Consider the following 23957-nt stretch of genomic DNA (forward strand, 5'->3'; position numbering starts at 1 on the left):
GTCATTATTTATAATGTAATATTACAGCTAAGAGTAATTATAGCTCTTTATCACTTGCAATTGTAGTAAATGGATTTAATTTGACTTCACTTAAGAGGTACTTTTTCCCCTTTTCCATTTTCCATTACCACTGCCAAATAATTCTGTCACCCCGTAGTCTTTTAATTCAACTTAAATGTAAGACAGGGCTGCCACAGAAATATTTTAGCTTTGTTTCTATTAGGAACAATGTGGAAATATGGAATGTCTAGTTTGCTTCATAAAGTGAAAGCACACTAAAAGCTTAACTTGCTTCTCTTCTATTCATTGTTACAATTACTTTTCATATTTTTTTCATATGAAACTTGCTAAGCATCTGCAGGGTTTATACGTACAGTATATAGCCACTGGCTATTTAGACCACAGTCATTACAGGTAGCACTATATTTTACAATGGCATATTTCACAAGTTTATGCTTCTCACTTTGTGGCAACAGTTTAGGGAAGGCTCTCTACTGTTTCAGCATAATAATGCCCCTTGCACAAAGTAAAGGCTACACAGAATGTTACAAGGATGGGAGTGGATGAACTTCATGGGGCTACACATGCACTGAGCCCTGACCGCAGGCAAACTCAATGCATATGTTATAAATTTACCAGGACCAGACTTAGGCTGACTGAACTTATGTGGTCCTGCACCCATGGGAACCCTATATATTGGAATACATTGCAAAGTTGACTACCTTCCTCTAGAGTACTCATCACTTTTATTTCACTCCCCACATTATATATATTGCACCTGCAGCTGCCTGGAGAAGGGAGGATTGGGAGAGCGGTGATGATAAAGTCTGTGCAGGGCTTTGGGCTGGGGGTGTCACTATCTGTGTCACCAGATGCTTGGGGAGTCACAGTGTGCCATGAAATGCTTAGAGACCAGACTGTGCCATGAATGTTTGGGGCCAGAGTGTTATGAAATTTATGGGGGCCACATAGTGTCATGAAATGTGAGGGGGGGCTAGACTGTCCCTTTAAGTGCTGGGGCCAATGGAGGCAAGTGAACAGACAGCATTATGGTGGCACCCAGCAGCAGCAACCAACTTGTTTCAACTTGTATATTAATGACCTGGAGGTGGGCATTGAAAGTACTGTTTCTATTTTTGCAGATGATACTAAATTGTGCAGAACTATAGGTTCCATGCAGGATGCTGCCACTTTGCAGGGCAGTAAACTGGAAAATGGGGTTCAATGTTGATAAATGCAAGGTTATGTACTTTGGCAAAATAATATTAATGCAAGTTATACACCAAATGACAGTGTGTTGGGAGTTTCCTTAACTGAGAAGGAACTAGGGTTTTTTTGTAGATAACACGTTGTCTAATTCTAGGCAGTGTCATTCTGTGGCTACTAAACAAATAAAGTCTTGCATAAAAAAGAGCATTAACTCAAGGGATGAAAACTTAATTATGCCTCTTTATAGGTCCCTGGTAAGGCCTCATCTGGAGTATGCAGTGCAGTTTTGGACTCCAGTCCTAAAGAGGGATATAAATGAGCTGGAGAGAGTGCAGAGACTAAGTGCAACTAAATTGGTTAGAGGGATACAAGACATCAATTATGTGGGTAGACTGTCAAGGTTGGGGTTGTTTTCTCTGGGAAAAGGCGCTTGCGAGGGAACATGATTACACTTTACAAGTACATTAGAGGACATTATAGACAAATAGCAGGGGACCTTTTTACCCATAAAGAGAATCATCGTACCAGAGGCCACCCCTTTAGACTAGAAGAAAAGAACTTTCATTTGAAGCAATGTAGGGGGTTCTTCACAGTCAGGACAGTGAGGTTGTGGAATGCACTGCCGGGTGATGTTGTGATGGCTGATTCAGTTAATGCCTTTAAGAATGGCTTGGATGATTTCTTGGACGGACATAATATCAAAGGCTATTGTGATACTAAACACTATAGTTAGTATAGATAAGGGTATATAGAATTTAGGTATGGAGGAATGTATGTATGGATGCTGGGTTTATATTTGGAGGGGTTCAACTTGATGGACTTTGTCTTTTCAACCCGATTTAACTATGTAACTATATAACCAGGAGAGAGGATGAGGCAGGCACCATTGGCACCCACAACCCTGGAGCACCAGTCCAAATTGATGATAGGAATGGTTTTTAAGACTGGCCCTGAATAGGAGCATTAATGTGTGCCAGACTGGATCACTCAACATCAGTGCCCAGTCTCTTATTTATGAATGGGAGCAAATCTCGCCAACTATGTTTCAGTTTCTGTTGTCAGTTATACAGTGTATAAGTTGTTTTAACAACAAATAGAGACAGGGCTGTGTTTACCATAGAGGCACCTGGGGGGCAGTCTTTCCAAAAAAAAAATAAAATCCTCAGCCGGCCTAGAGGGGTAGCTGAGGGGGATAGGGTAGGTACCCCATTCTTCCAGTCCCTTCCCACTCATGTGGCTGGCAGTGCCTGGGGCAGAACTGGCTGCTTATACACCTCTGCCATTGGTTTGGGAATTAAATATTTTACAGGCAGATGTCAACATACTTTGGGTCATATAGTATAATACTCTATAGAAAAAAGTGTAGATATATTGTTAATTAAACCTTAAATCTATCTTCTGTGCATATCTTAGGGCTAATATACACATACCAAAAACATGTTCAGCGTTTTGGACAATATTTCTATAATTTACACTATGTGTGGGAGCAGGGCCAGGCCAAACTGGCCAGGCATCCTACACATGCTACCACCCTGCCCCCCTCCAAGAATGCATGCGTGACGCGTCATATGAGAGGGGAAGGCAGGAGAGGGGAGGGAGAGCGTGCAGGGCTGAACAACAGAGGGGAGGGACAGCAGCAGAGGGGAGCGAACTTGAACTTGGAGTAGACAGAAGACCCTTTAACAGGTACCTGCTCAGTGCCCCCTCCCCATCGTTGTGCCCTAGTCATCCCTAGTTCTGGCCCTGTGTGGGAGTTTCTAAAGATGTTATTATTGGATTGTTTTGCTTTTTCTACTAGAAATTAAATCTAAGCACCATTTATGTAATTAATATTGTTCTTAAATCTTTCAGGATTCCCCAATTCCAATTATAGGAAATTTGCTCTTTAATTATAATGTGTATTGTAAATACTTTTCCCAGAAAAAGCTCCACTTAACATATATTACTCCCTGTTATCACGCTTAAATAAACCCTTTTTACTGCTAATGATGATGAAGACAGAGCATTTTGCTGTGTTTTATGGAAGTTGCTCTTTATATCTGTCAACTGTATTTATGGATAGAGATGGAGCAGGAGATGTACAGAATGCTATAGACCATGACAATGGCTTCCAGGCATGATAATCACACCTTTAGCATGAAAGTGACATTTAAAAGGGAGCTTCTGTGAGCCAGCATTGTGTTCCAACAAAGACCTCCCTCCCTCCTAGAGCACATTTTGTCAGAATAACAATCATTCCTCCTCTATTTGTCCCCATTCTGCTGATTGCTTCTCCGCAAAGCCTCCCCTATCAGCTATTCACATCTAAACTAACACACATTCATTAAAAACACATTTGGTTTAAATTAGTCTGTAGAATAAGGCATGTCTCCCAGCCCCTGTTGCTCCATCCAATGGTGTAACTCCTGGGGAGGTTTTGCACCTGGGTCCACAGCTACTTGGAGCCAGCAGGAGTCATGATGGCATCTCATCAGGGGAAAAACTGCAGGGAATTTTGTCTGAAGGAGATTAGGCATGCTTCTAGGGGCCCGGTGGGAGGGTCCTGGTGCATAGTCTACATTGTAATAATGTAGGGACCATAATGCACATTTTATATTCTGCTCTTTTTCAGGCTTTTAGCACCAATCCCCACAGCAGCCTTTTTACCCCTCTCCTAAATATACATCCAGCAATGAAGTTTTGGCTCTAATAAACAGAAGGTATTAGCACTAAGTTATTGTGTGTATTTAATGCTATTGTGAAATGTATTGACTGCATAAACATGAGAGCTTTGACCTGACAGTACCTGGGGTTTTTGGAGAAAAAAACTAAATTCCCTGATTGGGTAGGTGGCCCTCAGGTACCCTCCCAAGGTCCTCAGGTTAAGTGAGGGTTGTAATCTGGGGAATTTGTCCCTCCCATTCCCTACCTAAGAAACAGGTTGAGTCCCCTCCTGGAGTGGTGTCACTGCAGGATCACAAGTTAGGAATAAAACCTACAGCCAGGAATCAGGTCTGGGGCAGCATAAGGAAGGTAAGGGTTAAGCTGCAGGTAATTAGGTACTGGTCAGAAAGGGTTCTACCAAAACAGACCCAAGAAGGTCTAATACAATATAAATATGGCTCATGAGAAGTAATAAGTTTAGTGGCTAGTCACCCCAATAGGAAACAATTATATATATTTCTAGCCAGCTACAGTTGGCAGTTACTGATCTTGAATGGGCTTACATCTAACATAACTGTTGTTGGGCTCCTTAAACCTTATTACTTTGTTAAACAAATTTTAATTCATCCACAACCTATGAGTTGGCACTATAATGTAGGGTTCTTTATTAGTTTTTTCATCATTATTGCCTCCTACAAACTCTTATCTTTGTAGTGGTAGATAGCACTAGAGTTCACTCAGTCACACTCCCTTTTGAAAACCTTGCAACTCTCTTTATGCAACACTAAATATTATTTGTTGCTGCATTACTGCACAAGTTATAAAACCCTAAACCTGGTTAAGCTTCATTCACTGGGTTCCCTTCCCACTGCACACACATTTTGAACTTTATAATAATTTAAAAGTCTGTTCTGCACTGAAAGTAGAACAAGGATCATTATTTAAAAAAACTAGAAAACTCTCTAACATCAACTCCTGACAACCTCAAAAACTCTCCGCCAGTGACCGAGGTACAACGCTCCATAAATAAATGAAATGACTCTTGCAGTTTTAATATATATCTATGAGCTGGCAAAATCCTCAGAACAATGTTTTAAAACCATGTTTCAAAAGTAACAACATTCACCTTGGAAGAAAAGTCTCGGGTGATTACTTCAGGAACTGGGATTTCAAGACACAAGATTTACTGCAGAGAATCTTCTGCTAGAGTTCCAGCAAGTCTTCCCTTAGAGCCAATCAATCAATATATATATATATATATATATATATATATATATATATATATATATATATATATATATATATATATATATATATATATATATATATATATATATATATATATATATATATATATAGGTAATAGACCAAGGGAATCCCCCAGTCCACCCCAGTCCAAGGGTGTGAATCAAATTGCAGAATATAAAAAAACAAAAGTATATTAAAAGTAAAAAGTTATTTGGACAAAATAAAAGACTTCATACTTTTAATATACTTTTGTTTTTTTGTTTTTTTTTTTTGTTTTTTTTTAAATTTTCTGGGAAAAATCTCACTATACATCTATATTCTGCAATGTAAAATATATCAGTCAAGAATAGACGGGATAGAAGTAAATGTGTGGATTCTGGTTGCTCTGAGCCTTTAACCAGGATGAGATACTGATGACATGTCCCACCATGAATTTAATGCTGTAATCCATCTCTAAACAAAACCACAAAATAAATAATATCATGGCTCAGTTAACTGCTATCGATACTTGTGGGTACCTTTTCCATTTGCTCTCAAGGGTAGATCACTGTTACATGTGACCTACTTAACTCAGCTGGTCTTTTGGAGAAGTCGTGGAGGAAGGGCCTTCATGTTGAATTAAAACTCACAACACATTCACTTTCACAAAGAAACTTTAGCACAATAAATGGATGGATGAGTAGTCAGTAATAGATCAGATCATGTTATAAAACACCAAGGGATGTATGAGTATCATGAGATGTAAGCAAACCAGCTCTGTGCTCCAATTAGGAGCATTAGTTTGATTTTAGCATTTGCCAGGTGATGGGTGAGACTGTACCCTAATGTAGCAAGTTACTACCTCACTTTTGTCTTGTAATTGAAACGTTTCCATCAGTTTAATGTCTTTAAACAATAACATGGCGATATTATCCTTATTTTGGATTATTAACAAATTAACAATTAAAACCACAGTTTTTTTTAAATCTGGAGGAGGCATGGGGGTTTATTTAATACTGACTGGAGAGCAGTAGACAAAACTCTTGACTAGTCCATCCTTATGTACTTTTTCCATTAATACTTTCTCAAGAGGCCTGGTTTTGTAGACTGCACCATCTACAATTTTCTTATTCCTCCTATTCTCATTAATCAAGCAGTTGGGTTGTGTTTATCCTTTTGAATTGATGGTCACTATTAAATATTTTTAGAATCTACTTTAGTCTATTATTAACTTATATTTATTAGCACTGCACTTTAAATCACCAGTATATTATCAGTCAATTTTAATTAATTGTTTAAATTGTCCTAAGTCATAATCTAATTATTAATAATCAATTTATTAAACCAATGAATTATATCTCACCAAAGGAGAGTATTATTTATCTAGGTGTTTTTAAATTTTAAATTGGTGGGATTTTCTAATTAATTGTCCTAATCAATTTATGGGGATTAATTAATTAATTTGCACTGCACTTTATAATTTAATATTATTTATTAACAAAGTGATTTAACCCACTCATGCCTCAATTTTTGATTATTGAAACTTACCAGTAGCTGCTGCATTTCTCACCCTAGGCTTATACTCGAGTCAATACGTTTTCCCAGTTTTCGTAGGTAAAATTAGGTACCTCGGCTTATACTCCGGTCGACTTATACTCGAGTATATACGGTAATCAATTGTCAGTTACAAATATTACAGAATGCCTAGGGTGATTTAATTGCAGAGTGACTGTACTGACACATGTGAAACATTGGACATATTCCAATAATTGGATAAATTCGAATCGATTACCACTTGTAATTATGTAAATTGGAAGCAAGAGAGCAGATCTAAATGATGAATAAAAATATCTTTAAAAAAACAATACATATGATTAGTTTATCCAAATGTTCTTTGTAGTGCTGCCAAAAAGTAATACAATTCAGAATATTTTTCTCAGTGATTACAGTTGAGATTCTGTCACTAATAAAATAGACAGTAAAGACTCTTAACAAGCGGAATTATAAGCGGTGGGCAGATTGTCTGTGGGGGGGGTGTCATTATTGGTCACAGAAATAGAATGTGTGAAGCAACAGTAATAAGAACGGTAAAGGGGAAGTATCCAGTAGACACTTATCCTGCACACTTTTACATTTGTGATCTATATACTTAGCCCTTAGATAATGTATAAACCTGTTTATTTAACTTTTTTTTAGCTGAAAACTCGTTAAAAGCCAAGTTGCTTCCAGAGTCTATTATTTAAAATGTGAAATTTCCTTCAGAAGTTCTGACTTTTCATTGAAGTGATTCTTTGTTCATGAGATCTATTCTTTTTTCTCCCTGGCTGAAGAGAAATGCTTTTCAAAATCAGGGGCTTTGTTCTCTGAAGTATAATGAGAAATGTATAAAACTTCAGACTTTTCATTGTTTTCGTTCAGACTAGTATCAGAGTTGGCTCAGCTCTTCCACTACCACCCCACCTCACCACTGCCAGTTCATTTCTCCATCTAGATCAGTGCTGTCCAATTTATATGGTACAGAGGGTAGGAATTTTTCTAATCTACCTGGTGGAGGGCCGATAATGGGAGCCAATGTTAGCCACTACCTGTTTTTAGACCACACCCACTTTAAACCACACCCATGTTACCTCAAGACCATGTCCACATTAATAGCACACCAAAAAAACCAGATGGTTAGTGCTCACTGCAGGGATCAGGGCCGGAACTAGGGGAAGGCAGAGTAGGTGTCTGTCTAGGGCGGCATCATTGAGGGGCGCACTTTTAATGTTTGTTTTTTTTTTCATTTTTTCAAGCGTTTTTTTAATAATTTGTTTCAGTAATCATGGTCACTCAGGCGGTGGAATCCCCCTCCTTCACCTTCTCCCTCTTGCCAGCAAGTAATAGCTCCTTCTGTGTGGTGCGGCAGTGCAGCGTGATGTGCGTCTACGAGTCAATGACATCACTGATGCGGTTGGGTGTCAGAGAGAGGCAGAGAGCTGGTGGCCTGCTTGGTGTCACTCGCACTTGCTGCTCTCACCCTTGCACAGTTGCACTGAACTGAAGACATTCTTTCTATTACTGTTAAAGTGTGAAGCTTCCTGCTGGCACAGCCAGGTACAGATTTGGGGGCCATATGTTTGCTGTTGCTGCTGGGCTGGGCGCTGGCACAGGTACATAAATACTTGGGGGCAATTTGATGTGATCAGATTTATTTTTGGCTGCTGTTGACACAGGTAAAGATTGGGGGCAATATAATGGCTGCTGGAGGGCTGTATGATGGATGGCTGCTGAGCTTGCTGGTACAGGTATGGGGGCAGTATAATGGATGGCTACTGGCACAGGTATGGGGGGCAGTATGATGGATGGCTACTGGCACAGGTACAGGGGAGGCTGTATTATGGATGGCTACTGGGCTTGCTGGTACAGGTACAGGGGGCAGTAATATAAATTAAAAAGTGTTGTACATTTTATTGCTTTCTTTATTGAAAAACCATCATGGTAATTGGTAATGCAGGACAGGGGGGCGCTGATTGAAGCTCTTGCCTAGGGAGCCAAACTACCTTGGCCCGACACCGGCAGGGATGCCACTCATATGTTGTCATATTAAGACATACCCTTAAATCCATATGCCTCCTCCTCCCCTGTGTATAATACAGTACCCCAGCATATGATTAAACACCTTAGGGGCCCCTAACAAAACTTTGCAAGCGTACAGCTTCAGAGACGCAACTTTGCATTTTAGTGAATTAGCATAGTGGTATCGAATGTGCTCCTGGCGAAGTGGCGCGAAGTGTTGACAAGCTTCTCATGCGTAAATTCACTCTTTAGTGAATTTGCCCCAGTGTAGCGTACATAAGGTATTGACACAATACATTAAGGCACTTGGGTCCAAACATACTCCATGCATTTCCATATGGTTTTAATCTATCCATCCTGCCTCATGAATGGTGTACAAGAGAACTCTGGAGCTACTGACACAGGTTTCCCACAAAGGACTTTGTTAACAGGCGCATCAGTGAAACCATGTTTTGAACAAGCATACCAACTCTGGAAATGCTAGTTGCATCTTAAAGTGAATTTGCATTGAAAGGCAAGCACAGCTGCATCCATTTTGGCACAATTGCAATGTTCACAACTCAGAGCCTCAATTATGCTGGAATTATGGGGGGTGATGCATTATGGGTAAAAAAAAATACATGCCGCTTTGTGCCTGGAAGTTCACTTGCACTTGGGCTTGTATGTAACCCCTTGAGTTAATGGACAGAGGTATGACTTTCAAATCCCTAAGTATAGATGATGGAAACAGTAGTTTTTAAGAGCTGTAAGGATATCTAGCTTCCCTATTGTAGGTAACAAATGTGTCATTTCTCTAAAAAAAAAAAACAGAGAAGTAATTCAGTTACTTAGCCTCTAATGGGAGGTATGGAACTTGTGAAAAGCTTTTAATAAAGGTCATTAAAAAGTAATTTCTGTTTTGGTGAAGACATGGATGAATGCTCAGAGCCTTGAACTTTGCTGTCCACATAAGAGCTTGACTTCCCATCCAAAGAAAAGTTTAATGTGTGCTGACACAATGTTTTCCCTCTAGAGACAGTCAATAATAGAATCAATTCAGATATGGCTCTGTGATCCCATGAGAACTGTGCAGGTTTCCAGGCTGGAACATTGTGTATCAATCTGGATTATCCTGATTCACGCTGAAGGAACCAACATGGGGCCAGAGTGTAGCCAGTGTAGACTGGGTGATTATTGTATTTCCTGATATGTGTATAAAGCAATTTTAACTAAAGTTAAACACCTAGTACAATGCTGCATAATAGTCACTGGAAAATGCTAAGCAGTACAATGCAGGAAAAATAGTCAGATTGTGGAGTTTTAGCCCATTGTTGACAAGATTGTGGTCCAAAGATGGTGCTGGATTCTGCTACAGAATTTAATGACGCACTTTTAGAAGTCATTAGAAATGCATAGTCTTCCTTCTTGTATGTTGTATATCAAGGTGGTGGACCTAGAAGTAATCCTGTTTGTTGTCTACTAAGAGTGGCCTCACTCTTGGTTGCACCTATAAAAGATGCAGAATGCTGGTATATAAACTATAAGGATGTTTGTAGCACACTTTTTAAGGATCCTACCATCTGGAAACTGAGCTGCAATAGATACAGTTATATACAAACATATATCTTTTTTGTATTAAATCCTTGTCTTGGGACAAGTGATCATTTACCTAGACCCTGGTCAGTAGCACAAGAACCGTAAGGGACCTAAATAGCATCCCTTATGGCTCATTCAAAGCGCATCCATCCCAGAAACATCCAGCATGGGGTGCAGGGCGTAACACTTATTGGCACAAGGCAGCCCTATCCTTATAACTTGCCATAGGGCCTCATTGTGAACTCCCTAACCTGCTCATCTGAATGACATACAAGTTAGGGGTCAGGAGTAGGGACGTCTATGTGCCTGACACTCTTGACTATAATGGTGCAGAATGCACCATGCCGTGGCTTTTTCTGTATGTAAATTGATAATGTTTACACAAGCCTATAGTCCTAATCTTAATTTAGGAGTATTTTAGTAGATAAAGCCTATGGGGTAAATTTACTAACGCTTCACCAGGCGAAAATTCGCTCAGACAGAAACTTAGGACTTAGAAATTTTTTCCACTAAAAAATATGATGTAAGTAATGAGGAATGAGGAAGAAAAATGAGGACGATCCATGTACTCCATTGCACTAACAAAGTAGGGATGCACCGAATCCACTATTTTGGATTCGGCTGAACCCCCGAATGCTTTGCGAAAGGTTCTGCCGAATACAGAACCGAATCCGAACCCAAATTTGCATATGCAAATTAAGGGTGGGAAGGGGAAAAAGTTTTACTTCCCTGTTTTCTGGCAAAAAGTCACGCACTTTCCCTCCCCGCCCCTAATCTGCACATGGATTCGGTTCGGCTGGGCAGAAGTATTCGAATCCTGCTGAAAAAGGCCGAATCCCGAACCGAATCCTGAATTCGGTGCATCCCTATAACAAAGTTACTAATGCTGGTGAAAATTCGCCAGCGTGACGTCATTTTGGTACTTCGCCGATTTACTAATGTTTGCAGGCGAAGCTGCGCTCCGGCGAAGGGACGCAAATTCACTAAGATGCAGATTTTACTGAACCTCTTGCACCAGACTTCGCCAGCTCAGACCAGGCGAAGTGCAATAGAGTAGATAGGACTTCCTCAAAATCTAGTTGAAAACTTTTCTACCAAAAAAAGCTGGCTTCTTTTCCTTTTTTCAGGGTGATAGGCTGCAAAAGAGCGTACATTTTTTGGAGTAACCCGCTTCCCCCCTACATTTCCTAACATATGGCACATAAACTACAGTGGGCTCATGTGTAGGGCATTATAACAACTTTATTTTCTTTTATTAAGCTTCCCTGGGCTTGTGTAGTGTAATGTATTTAACATATACGTCCATTCAACTTTAACTTCCTGCCGTATGCAAATTAGCCAACACTAGCGCAATTTCACTCTTCTTGCCGAATTAATGCTAGCGCAACTTTGTTAGTGTTCAGCGCCCTGGACGCAACTTCGCATGTTAGTGAATTAGCGTTGTCTGAGCTAATTTTCGTTTGGCGAAGTGTTGCGCTGCCTGCGAAGCCGTCGCTGGTGAATTTTTGCCACTTAGTAAATTTGCCCTATAGACTATGCTGGCTTTGCATTATGTTTGAGGCAATAATGCAAAACCTATAATACGAATGTCATGTTGCATCAGTGGTTCCCAAAACCAGTCCTCACGCTTTGCCAACTTTGGTCATCTTTTAATAAAATCCTTGTATAATATTTGGTGGATCTATCATGCAGTTTTACAAAATCCTTACAGTAGCTCAGGTGGAGCTATCATTGTTTTGTAGAAAGACCCCTCTTCCATCCTTTAAAATCAGTAGATCTCTCCTAATAATTTTAGGGTTTTTTAAGTAATTTTTTGTGTTGTTTATTAAAGGCTTTCTGTTATTTTCCTTTATGGCTCAATATCCACCTACTCATCCAAACTTGCTGTTCTGAGCATTTTCATGAAAACATGTTCTGTTGCTGGGGAACAGGTTCTGAGGATTTGCATTGAGAATGCTAAGCTGGATACTAAATAAATTCATTGTTTTATTTGCAAGAGGGTAGCCTGTCTGATGAGCCACAGATATCACAGTCAAAAGCTTATGAAAGTGCAATAATAAGAAAAAGAAATATGTTTTTTTATATAAATACAAAATGTGCTTACAGAAACCAATGAGAAATGAATACTGAAATTGCACTGGCCTACAGGTTATTCAATTATCAAGGTTTTCGGTTTATGTTCAGTAATGATAACCCCCTCCATGAAGATCAGCTTGTAGCTGTTAATCTGACTGTTTGAGCAGCCTTATCTTATGACAGTAGTTTTGCACCTGACAACCAGACTGGCGTAGTCTATGGGTCAGGAATCTCTTATCTCCTGAAATGTTGCATGGAAAGCATGGAAAACTCACTAATTCAATTTAAGTTAAACATTCATTTAAATATTACATTTATTCATATTGACATTTAACTGATAGCTAGAGTCATTGTGAGCAAAGCCAGTCTCACTCAATTGACATATTAAGATTGCACCTGGGCATACCTTCTAACGTAAGACTCAATTGTCATTTAAATGTGGCTTTAAACTATATGCTGAGGTCTTGTGAGCTATACTAAGTTACAGCTATCCTAGGAGCAGTTGCCTGGAGACAAAGCCACCAGGTTTCAAGATCTACTTAGGGGCCCATTTACTTAGTACGAGTGAAGGAATAGAATTAAAAAAAATCGAATTTCGAATTATTTTTTTGGCTACTTCGACCATTCAATTGGCTACTTTGACCTTCGACCACGACTTCGAATTGAACGATTCGAACTACAATCGTTCGACTATTTGACCATTCGAAGTACTGTCTCTTTAAAAAAAACTTTGACCCCCTACTTCGCCACCTAAAACCTACCGAGGTGCCATGTTAGCCTATGGGGAAGGTCCCCATAGGCTTTCTATCAATTTTTAGGTCAAAGAGAAATCGTTTTTTCATCGATCAAACTATTTGCGGTAAATCCTTCTATTTCGATATACGAAGTCAAAGGATTTACATTCGGCAGTCGAATATCGAGGGTTAATTAACCCTCGATATTCGACCCTATGTAAATCTGCCCCATAATGTCAAGTTGACATGCCATCATTTTCCATGATGTCCCTCATATACAAACATTAAGTAGTTAAAATAACTACATTCAAAAAATGATTCTCAAGCTTAAAATATCAAGGTCAATTCAGCTAAGCTGTTTCGCCCTTGACAGACTTTTTTGGGGTTTCCCCAGCCATTGTTTAAACTGCTTTGAGTTCTTTCCTTGTGGTGTATAGGTCCAAAACCCCTGTGTAATTGTCACATGCAACATCATGTCCACCAGGAGAACTTCAAAATCCTGAAGACCCATAGGGGCTAATTCACTATCCTGCGGAGTTGTGCTAGAGCAGGCTTTGCCACACTTCGCCAGGGCGCTGCTAATTCACTAAAATCTGAAGTTGCGCTCAGGGAGGCCAACGGTAGCGAAGTTTCGCTCACGTTAATTCATCGAGCAAAGCGAAGTTACGCTAGCGATGCCTAATTTGCATACAGTGCCAAGTTAAAGTACAATGGACATATATGTAGCAGCAAATACATTAAACTACACAAGCTGGGAAAGCTTCATAAAATAAAAGAGTTGTTATTTTGCCCTACACATGTGCCCACTGTATAGTTAGGTGCCATATGTTAGGAAATGTAGGGGGGAAGGAGGATACCCCCAAAAAAATTGACAATCTTTTTCAGCCTTTCACCCATAAAAAAGGAAAAGACGCCAGTGTTTTTTGAAGCAATCCCTATCTACTCTATTGCACTTCGCCTGGTCTGAGGTGGTGAAGGCAAGTCTGGCGCAAGAGGTAACGTTCAGTAAAATGCGCAAATTAGTGAATTAGTGTAGTTACGTCCCTTCGCCATAGCGCAACTTCGCGAAGTAGCGCTAGAGTACTTCCACTTCGCTAGCGAATTTACGCCAGCGCCCATTAATAAATCGACGAAGTAACGAAATGACGTCATGTTGGCGAATTTGCGCTAGCGTTAGGTGATTCACAGTTTAGTAAATTTGCCCCATAGACTTCTGAAAGATGCCGTGCACCACAATACTGGAAATTTGAAGTTCTCTTGGTGGAGTTTGCTGTGGTATCTATTTTGCATCATATAGAATTGTTCATGGTTATACATCAGTAAAAATAAATGTGTTTGGACTTTTACTAGTTATGGACCAACTAGGTTGAAATGCATTCCTATGCTGATTTTTTTTAACTGTTAAATAGATCTTACTTCCTTTGCAACATCCAGAGAACCCAATCTTCACAACGCAGTTACTCACCCACTTATTAATTATTAGATAAGATTTATCCAAGTCCATACAAATGAAAAAATAAAGAACAATGTCCGAATTTATCTATCAAAGGATTTTCTGCACAATGCTAAGCAGAAAATAAATCAAGTGCCATAAATATTTGAATGATTTTTTCCTCTTTGCTCCATCTCTTTCATGAAGTTCGTTTGCTTTTCTTCTGCATTAAAACTTAATGAGACTGTACCTCTGTCATGTTTTAACAAGCAAACCAATCAATCATACTGAAAGTAACACTCGCAGAGGCCTTAAACTCATAGGCATCTCAGAAGTTATTTTGTCAGTAGCAGTTAATTGTTCTTTTGTAGCGGCAGGATTTGTATAGAACAGACTCAAATACATTGATAAAATAAATTAATAAAGTAAACTATTCAGCTCAGCACACAGCCTGGATTTCATAGCAGTGCCTCAGAGAAGATTTTTTTATCTATTCAAATACTGAAGAAGAAATCACACTGTTCTGTTAATTATCAAGATTATAACACATTTGCAGCCAAAGCCAAACAGGTTTGTCTTATTTTAAATTTTGCTTTCCAGAAGTAACATGTATCACTGACGATGGCCGTGCCATGGATATGACTTCATGTTTGAAATGGGCAGGGCCAGTGCCTCATTTGGTACAAGAGTGCCACATACCTTGCAAAGATGACTGCACTTTCACCCCGTGGTCTAAATTTACTCCTTGTTCTTCTGACTGTACCTTATCACGAACGAGGAAGCGATCACTCACAGGTATGTTGTGTTCAACTGCTGCTTATTACATTAGAGACTATCTTGCCAAATCTAGTGAAATCACTTTCCCTCAGAATCTCAACATAGGTTCTTCAGGACCCTCACAACTGTTCACGTTAAGAGAACCAGAAAGGTGTTGCTACTGCATGTGTGAAGTTACTATTATAATTTTATAGGTTACCTTGTACACAAATATATCTCCCAAATCCGCCATGTTAGGAACTCCTCAGAGATAGAAGTAACATGAGCCTTACTGGATACTGGAAGCTGACTTGGTCCTGCTCTTCACTTATGCATGTTCCTGGTTGGTGATCTGTGAAGTGGGGTACTGGTTAGAAAAAAGTAGAAGTTCAGTGTGGGACTGGAGCCCACCAGAAATTCTTTGACTGCAGGCCCACTCTTCATTTACCTTTTGTATCTATTCTTCTTTTCTCCTATAGTAATTGTAAATGTCTATGGTATAGGTATGCTATTCAAATGGTTGGGTGAGCAGGAGGTCCCATTGGGCTGGTTCCAGTCCTTGAGAAGCTACAAGAAAACCACATGTAGAAGATTTAAAATATATGCCATGCTGTTTATCTACATAAATAATACTCCCATTTGCAAAAGTGAAAAGTATTTTATTGTGGTCAAAGACCAGCAGCAATCTTCCTAAGATGGATCCAAGTCTGACACTACTCCTCCATAATGACTCACCACCACACCTCTCTCCCACATCATTGAGTACTTCACATTCTCCTTTATTAACTCCTCTGCATCAGTCCCTGAAGCACTCATTGACTGCACAAATCCAAAGTGACCAGCTTGCACATCTTCAATAAGTTCTGACATCAACCATTACGCAAAAGATTTCTGCTGCTGGAAATACTGTCATTAAATATTTGCAGTGAGATCTCACTGATTTGGGCAAATGCAAATGCAATGATAAATTAGATATAGCCCAAAGACTGATAAATAAAGATTCTTCTCTTCAAAAAAGGATATATGTGAGGTTCAGAAGGCAGAATTTAAAATGATGGGGAATTCTAGAGGAGATACCACCATCTGACACTCCAGATAACCTCAAAGCCTTAAGTACCTTCATATGACCTAGATAGAGCACATCTTTTCATGAGTTCTAAACATCATTGCATGCTTCAACTATTACCAGAACAAGAAAGCCATACCCACTAAGACCAATCTATTACACTGGGCAGATCATATCAGTCTTCCTTTTCAAGTTAGTGTTAGCCATCATGTCAGAATTACGCATTACAAAACTTCAAAATGCCGAATCCATTAGGCCAGAATTAGGAATGATTCACTCCACCCACCCAAACCTATAATAAGCAAAATTCACTGCAACTCTCTGAAGTCTGAAGTCAGCCTTGCTCCCCAATATTGGCACTAAGCTCATCCCCACCTTGGGGCTCTTGACTCCCAGCCATACTGCAGAAAGCATCTCTTTGACATTCTATTGCTGATGTTTCTTTTAAAAGGCATCCTCCCCAATATAACAACATCTTCCTTGTTATGTTCCACCCAGTGTGTGGGTGGATTCACCATGGCAATAACCACCCCACCTCCAATTAGAGGAACCTGCCTTGGTCCACCTGGGACCTGGACTTAGTTCCTGTACCTTTATTAAAATTAAATTATGCATACTGGGTCCGTGACAGGAAGCTTTTCCTTTTTCCTTTTAATTTTTCTTTTTTTCTTTAGAATTTATAGAGTTCAACCATACATACATCATCATTGGAGTTGAACTTAATCTGACATACTTTCATACCACAGACAGATTTCTAATCTCACCAGATGAGATGCCCACACCATGTCTAGATGCATTATGAGACAAGCTGTCTTATTTGATGCCTGGTGCATTAACCTCAGAGAAACAATATACATTCTGTTTCCCTGTACACAAGGTTCATTCCCACAATGATTATTTTTTTCATCACAGAGCTCTTCCTCCACTAACAATACCCAACAGAAATGTTGCCATTTCTTGGTCTCACCATGCCCCAAAAAACCTTCTAGAGGGGCTCATTGGTGCCTCAACAAAACCCTTTTACATGACACAAAGCTCCTAAATTAGCTGAAAAATACATAAAACAGTATTTTAGTTTAAATGAGGGAGCCATGGACTCACTATACACTCTATAGGAAACCCATAAAACTCTGATTAGATCACTTAATCACCTTAACAGCCTATAAAAAGAAATGATGTTAGTGAATTCTGCAATCCATAGACAACATAGAGATCTGGAAATGCAATAAAACTGGAGCAGACCTTCTTTCTGCCCAAATTACTAATTTAAGGAAAACAAACAAAACAAGTTGAAAAGGACATTCTTTAAACTAAACATGGTTTATATAAAAAAACTAATAAACGGCAAACCTTACTCACTAGAAAACCAAATTGGCACACTATTCCATGAATATTACCATAAGCTCTTAAATCTTAGTCAAGAAGAGGTGGGATAGTGCCAGGGCTGCAGATTGACCAAGATGGGGAGTAAAGTGGTGAAGCTGGCAGAATGTTTCTAAGGCTTCATAGACTGAGGCTCTTCCACTGAACATCCTACACAGGAACCTGGAAGCACTTAAGGCTAACTTTAATTATACTGTAAGTGGAAGGTCTGGGAAAACTGCAGTTAAAAAAATAAAATATTGCCTAAATATCTTTAATTATTTGAAACAATATCAATAGCAATCTATTCTCGTATACTAAAGAGACAATTTCTTCTGGAGTCAGTGCTGACACTGTGTAACTAAATTAGTGATTATGACAGCAACAAAACCTGGACCTGGGAGTCCCAAACTTATAAAAATACTATGAATCTGCACAAGTGAGGCGACAGTTGGCCAGGTCCCAGTAGAACCCATACACTGACTGTTTAGGGTCATATTGAAAATATCCTGGCAAAAGACTTCTACCAAAATGCTCTCATATGGACATTGCCCTTTGCAACCCAAATATCCTCAACAATGCTCTCAACATCCCAACTTACTCTCCTAATTTGCAACAAGATTATTATAACCTATTGTATCAACATACTTGTGCTATTCTGACACTTAAAGCAATTCAGGACCAGCAGCCAGAGGTGAACATCGAGTTCTTTGATTTCTTTCAAATCTGCTATTTTCTTGAATATGCTTCTTATGCCAAACTAAATCTCCCCATTGCATTTGAAACTTTGGCGACTGATGGACTACTTCAGAAGGGTTTTATTTACAACATACCTTCAGAAGGGGTCTTATCACTAAAATTTACAACATGCTCACCTCCAGATATCCTTTAACATAGGCACTGTTACATGTTCCACAACCTCTATCTAATATGTACTGCATCCACAATTGGGATAACTCTGAAAGATGGTTATATGCATTAGACAAAACAAATACTTTATAAAATGTTGTTTTGGTATTACACTCTGGACTCCAAAAACGTTTCCATCATTTATCCTCCATATGCTCGAGAAATTGTGCATAGTTTTATGGTACACAAGGCACTCTGCCCACATTTTTGGGGACTGACAAGTTATCTAACCAATATGGACTGAAGTGGTGAACTTTTAAGCCATCTATTAGCTTGTTCGGTCCCTCTAACCTTCACCACTTTATTGTTGGCCAAAGAATTTCTAAAAATACTCAAAGTGGGCAAGCACTGTTTAACCAGATATTAATGGCCACTTGACTAGTAATGAGGAAGAATCTGAAATTGCCTACCATGGTTTATAATCAAAAGCATGAATACCAATAAAATCTTTTTATTCAGAAATTGCTGCTATTCAAAGCTGCATTTAGATATCTGGACCATATGGGAACTGGAGGCCTAGCCACTTGACCCTCCTAATGACTTTTATACGGGCTACAACCTCTGCCTGTAATTTATACTGTCTGCCAACACTTAGTTTACTTGCATGCATAATATTAATTTATTCTGTGAAAATGTTATGTTTGCTGTTAATACTACAGTTTCTACACCTTTTCTGTGTGGACAACAATGATTAAGTACAATACTATTCTGTTTTTTTTAGCAACGGTCAGCAATATTATCAATTGATGTCTACCATATTCTATACAATGCTTTATATATTTAAAAACTTTAATAAAACGTTACCAAAAAAAGAAATAGTAATCATTTAAAAGACATACAAAGAAAAGACATACACTTGGAATAATTTGAAAGAGTATTGTTTTTTTCAACCTAAATTAACTGTAAAAGTTTGCTTAAAATGTGTCCATACTAAAACTTAATATAGTGGTAGATTTCACCTTTAAGTAAAAAGCTTAATAACCAAGCCATTAAACCAGTAATTTGCAGTATATGCTAGAGAGTGGTTTATGGGGGGGTGATTATGTTATTAATTTGCTTCTCAATACAAATGAATTGCTTTTAGCATTGAATGGACCACAAAAGAAGCTCTTGATTGAAAATAACAGAACTCTCAATAAAGCACTTCAACTTTCACAAACATGACTGCGGCTATAGATGGCATTTTATTCTTATCACATTTGAGTACTGGGCACTTGAGGTCTTCTATTAGTCATTTGAGAGGTTTCAATTGAAGTTAACCTGATTTCCTATTGTACAATGTTTCCAAATACAGCAAATCAGTTAAACAGATTTCATGCTGGCTCCTATACTGTAGATGCTGGTATAATGGCACAACTCTTTTCTGCTCCTTTAGAGCTTATTCTCTCCAGATCAAATGAAAATGCTTCTGCTTACAATGCTATCGTTTATTTACTGACGTAATTGTACCTGCCAAGAGGTTCAGCAGTCTAATAACAGCTATGATCCATGTCATCATAGTTGTCCATTATAACTTACTATCCAAGATGATTTAAGGATAACTGTTGAGTTCTGGTGGTGTTGAACATGCTCAGTGGGCTTTGAGATGCTGTTCAAGGGGTCATTGTGAATCACAAAAGCATTAGCTGGAAGTGCAAGTGTGATAATTAATGAATTCTAGTGCCACTGTATTTTCAAAGCTTATTGGCCACAATAATCTTTATTACCTCCCAATGACTACTCCTAGTGTATTAAACTGTCCTAAGAAGATTTCATTTCAAGTGTGGTCTAGCATCCTGAAGGTTGCCATGTTAACCTAGACAAAGGGACAGAATGATGACACCCGGAGGGTGATGATTTTGAGGGTGTGAGACCCTGACATCAGAAGGCAGGATGGTGACATTCAGGGGTTGGGATTGTAAATTGATTTGGGATTGACCTTTAAACCTAAACAGTCAGTTTTGGACTGCACAGCCCCTTGAAAAAATAGACTGCCCATGTCAAAACCAGACAGGTGGCAACCCTAAGGAGCTTAGGAGGTATGGCATGATGTCATTGTGAGTGTAGCTAGCTAAGCAGTTCACTAATGGCCTTAACGAGGACTATTCATTTGATTTTCTCATAACCTAGAGAGAGGGGTACCATAAAACTATGCCAATATGGATATTTCTCTCTAGAAAGTTCAATTCAACATAAACAGGCATTTGGAATTTTAAACAAGTGAACTGGCGTTTAATTGCCATTCCCAAACAGGAACATTTCTTTAACTGTTGCATTTCCCCTTAACTTATTTTTATCATACAATTGTGGTTTCTTTTGTAACAGGAAGGAGCAAGAAGCGGGACAAATGTCAAGACGCTGAGGTTTATCTGCTGTTTGAATCAGAGATGTGTCCCTGCGAAACGTTTCAGTCTCATCCATATGGAAACTGGTCAGACTGCATCATACCGAAAGCAGAAAGAGAGCAGCCATTAGGAATGAGTAAGGCAGGAGCTGTCAGGCAGTGCGGCGAAGGATTGCGCTTCAAAGCTAATGCTTGTTATGATTCAGGTGGCAGGATAGTGGACACAACTCTCTGTGACAGTTCCGGTAAGCTGTTAATACTAGGAGCATAATTCTAAGCTGTTACATATTACATATTTCTGGTCCTGGTTAGGTGATTATTATCCGAGATGTCTCCCAATAGACTAAGCGTCAGATTTATCAAAATGTGAGAATAAAAGTCACCACAGAAAAACTCACTCACTCACTAATTATTCCTATGAGATTTTTATAATCCTATTAATCAATTCAACATTTGATAAATATGCATTTAAAAATCCCAAAGGAATAAATAGAAAGTGAGTGAGTTTTTTTTGTGTTGACTACTGTTCTCACATTTTGATAAATCTGCCCCTTAAGTGTTTAGACTGTTGCCCATAATGAGGTGGATCCATAATGCGACTCAAACATAATTAAATGCCAGTATCTCACAACCAATTGGTCATGGAGATTCCTCAGGATCTTGCTTGGGTAGTTTGGTGCACATTGAGCTACCAATTTAGCCCAGACAACAGATGTTTAGCAATTTTTTACAAGGCAGGTAAAGAAGATCCATTGGACTGCATTGGGATATTGAGACAGGTCTCTACCATTGGGTGCACTTGGCAATTGTCAATTGAATCAGTCCATTGAATCAGTCAACTGGCAACTGAATCAGTCCATTGAATGATTCAGTCAAACCTCTTGCTCTTGCAAAGTACCCTGGTAACATGCCAAAGACTTCCATGCTCAAGGCATCAATACTATCAGTTTCACTACCACAATGTTAATGTTTTATTTTCATTAACAGCTCACCATGAAATGATCACAACCTTTATTTGTACATAGAGATGATATCATTACTGTATGTTCTTTTTTACTCTGGATCCATGCTATTGTGCAGTCCATAATATTTTATGTAGTAAGCCATATCTTCATCTAAACAAGCAAGCAATTTTCTGTTTATTTGACAGTTGCTGCTCTGTGTTTGGTGCTGATCAGATTATTCAGCATTGCTCTACTGTTTATTATTAACTATCTTGTTTCTTTGCACAGTAACTGCAGTTCTATAATACTTTAGATAAGCACATTCAGACTCTGGGCTCGGCTGACTCCCATTATAAACTGTAAGCAGCTTCAGCTTATTAAAGATAATATTATCATGTAGGTATAGGCAGGATGATGCATGGCTGATGAGAGATAACATGTGTCTGGGTATTTTATAAATAGATGACGATCAGTCATAAAGAGACATGCTCCCTGCAGCGTTTGGGTTTTATCACATTTAGCAGACGGAGCACATTGATGAAATCAAGGAAAATACAGTATCATATAAATAATATTGTCTATAGTATCTACACCTGCTACATTCCAGCAGTGTAATTGGAAACCAAACGAGGGTTTTCTTTTTATTTGCTGCCCCTTTCCTATTTTGCTTGATTTGAACTATACCACTTCAAGTACCTTTTGGATTGAGCCCTATGGTACTCTGAAGAAACCACAAGTTAGGTGCAGAGTTGTTCCTCAAAAATAATATTAAAGCATGGAGGCAAGAGTGCACATTTACAACTCACGGGACGCAGGTGCAGCAGCACTAAGGGACACAAAAGTAGTAGTTGTAGTTTAATGTTATTTATAGGACAGCAGTTAGCAATTGTTCTTAAGCTGTTGGAGCCTTGACTGGGAGGTGTGTAAACAGAAGACCAGTTAAGGTGAGATTTGGCTAAAATGCTTAATTGCTCCCATTAATACTCCTTGAAGCACAGCTTTAAGGTCAGGTATATTTGGGGGTTAACACGTATTTGTTTACTAGATTTTGGAACTGAATGGCTGATCTAGCAATGTTTTCCATAACCTTGTTATGAGCAAGACAGAGTCCTGGTAAAATGCTGGACTTGAAAAAGGGATTTGGTACAAAAAAAGGCTGGTTATATCAGATAGACCTCATTGAAGAGCTGAGTCTTCTTGTAGTGCTGGTTTGGAGTCTAATAAATTCTGCTACTAGTATATAATGTTTGTGTTATTTGAAGCAAGTCCACTGGTGGTCATGCCCAGGCAGAAAAAATCTGCTGAAAGGCTGAGTCAGTATCTTATTGGCTGTGTATGGGGCCCTTTTGTAAAGGGGTAAAAATAAAGAATTTATTTATATAATGTAGTTAGTGAGGCTATGCTGTAATGCAAACTGCAGGTGGTGCCAAGTCCACATATGAGCCTATATAAGACAGTGCCTTGCAGAGGTACTTCCTCTTTTTGGACTGGAAGATCTAGAAGTAGGAGCAGACTACAGTGGCCAGACCCTTCCAGAAGATTGGTACCATTAGGGCTAGCTAGTGGATAGCAGTGGCAAGTGAATTCACTTAGGAGTGAAAGGTAGAGAGGGCTAGCGAGCATGGACAGTCTGTTGCCCCAACAAGGATTTATATTTTGGGCTAAAGCCCCGAGGTGATTGTGCTCCAGAGAAAGGGAATTGAGTGTTCAGGTGAAGGTTAGAGGAGATCCTATGGGAGAAGTTTGGGCCTTATAAGTGAGGTTGTCACAGAGAATCAGGGGTAACAGTTCCTTAGCAAGAAGGGGCCCCTGTACAGCTAATGACACTCTAGCCAATGAGTCTTACATGAAAAGGACCCGGAGGCTTCATAGGGGAGAATGCTGTGCCTGTGTGTGAATATCAATAGTGTGTGAGTAATAACCTTGGCATAAGGCTAGAACACATTTGCCTTCTAAACACTAGTACTTCGGATACTATGCTACTTATTACTATGCACCTTAGCATCAGTGGTGTATGATCGATGTGCTGGGCCCCCCTGCAAAAAATCTTTGGGGAGTAGTGGTTTCATGTTTTCTGTGACCTCACCACACCCCCTACCCACAACCTTCAGCTAGCAAGCAAAAGGTGAAGTTTGAAGCAGCTGGG

General features: G+C 39.2%; 1 protein-coding gene across 3 annotated transcripts in view; it reads left to right on the forward strand.

Moving 5' to 3' along the window:
* thsd7b.S (thrombospondin type 1 domain containing 7B S homeolog) overlaps positions 1-23957 on the forward strand; it is a 209509-nt gene that overhangs the window by 138392 nt on the left and 47160 nt on the right. For all 3 annotated transcript variants that reach the window (XM_041578308.1, XM_041578310.1, XM_041578309.1), the window contains 2 exons: positions 15052-15246; positions 20849-21112. In XM_041578308.1, coding sequence (XP_041434242.1) covers positions 15052-15246; positions 20849-21112 — 459 coding nt within the window. The remainder of the gene's footprint in view (positions 1-15051; positions 15247-20848; positions 21113-23957) is intronic.

This window comes from Xenopus laevis, chromosome 9_10S (genome assembly GCF_017654675.1).
Source record: "Xenopus laevis strain J_2021 chromosome 9_10S, Xenopus_laevis_v10.1, whole genome shotgun sequence".
In the NCBI taxonomy this organism is placed as follows: Eukaryota; Metazoa; Chordata; class Amphibia; order Anura; family Pipidae; genus Xenopus; species Xenopus laevis.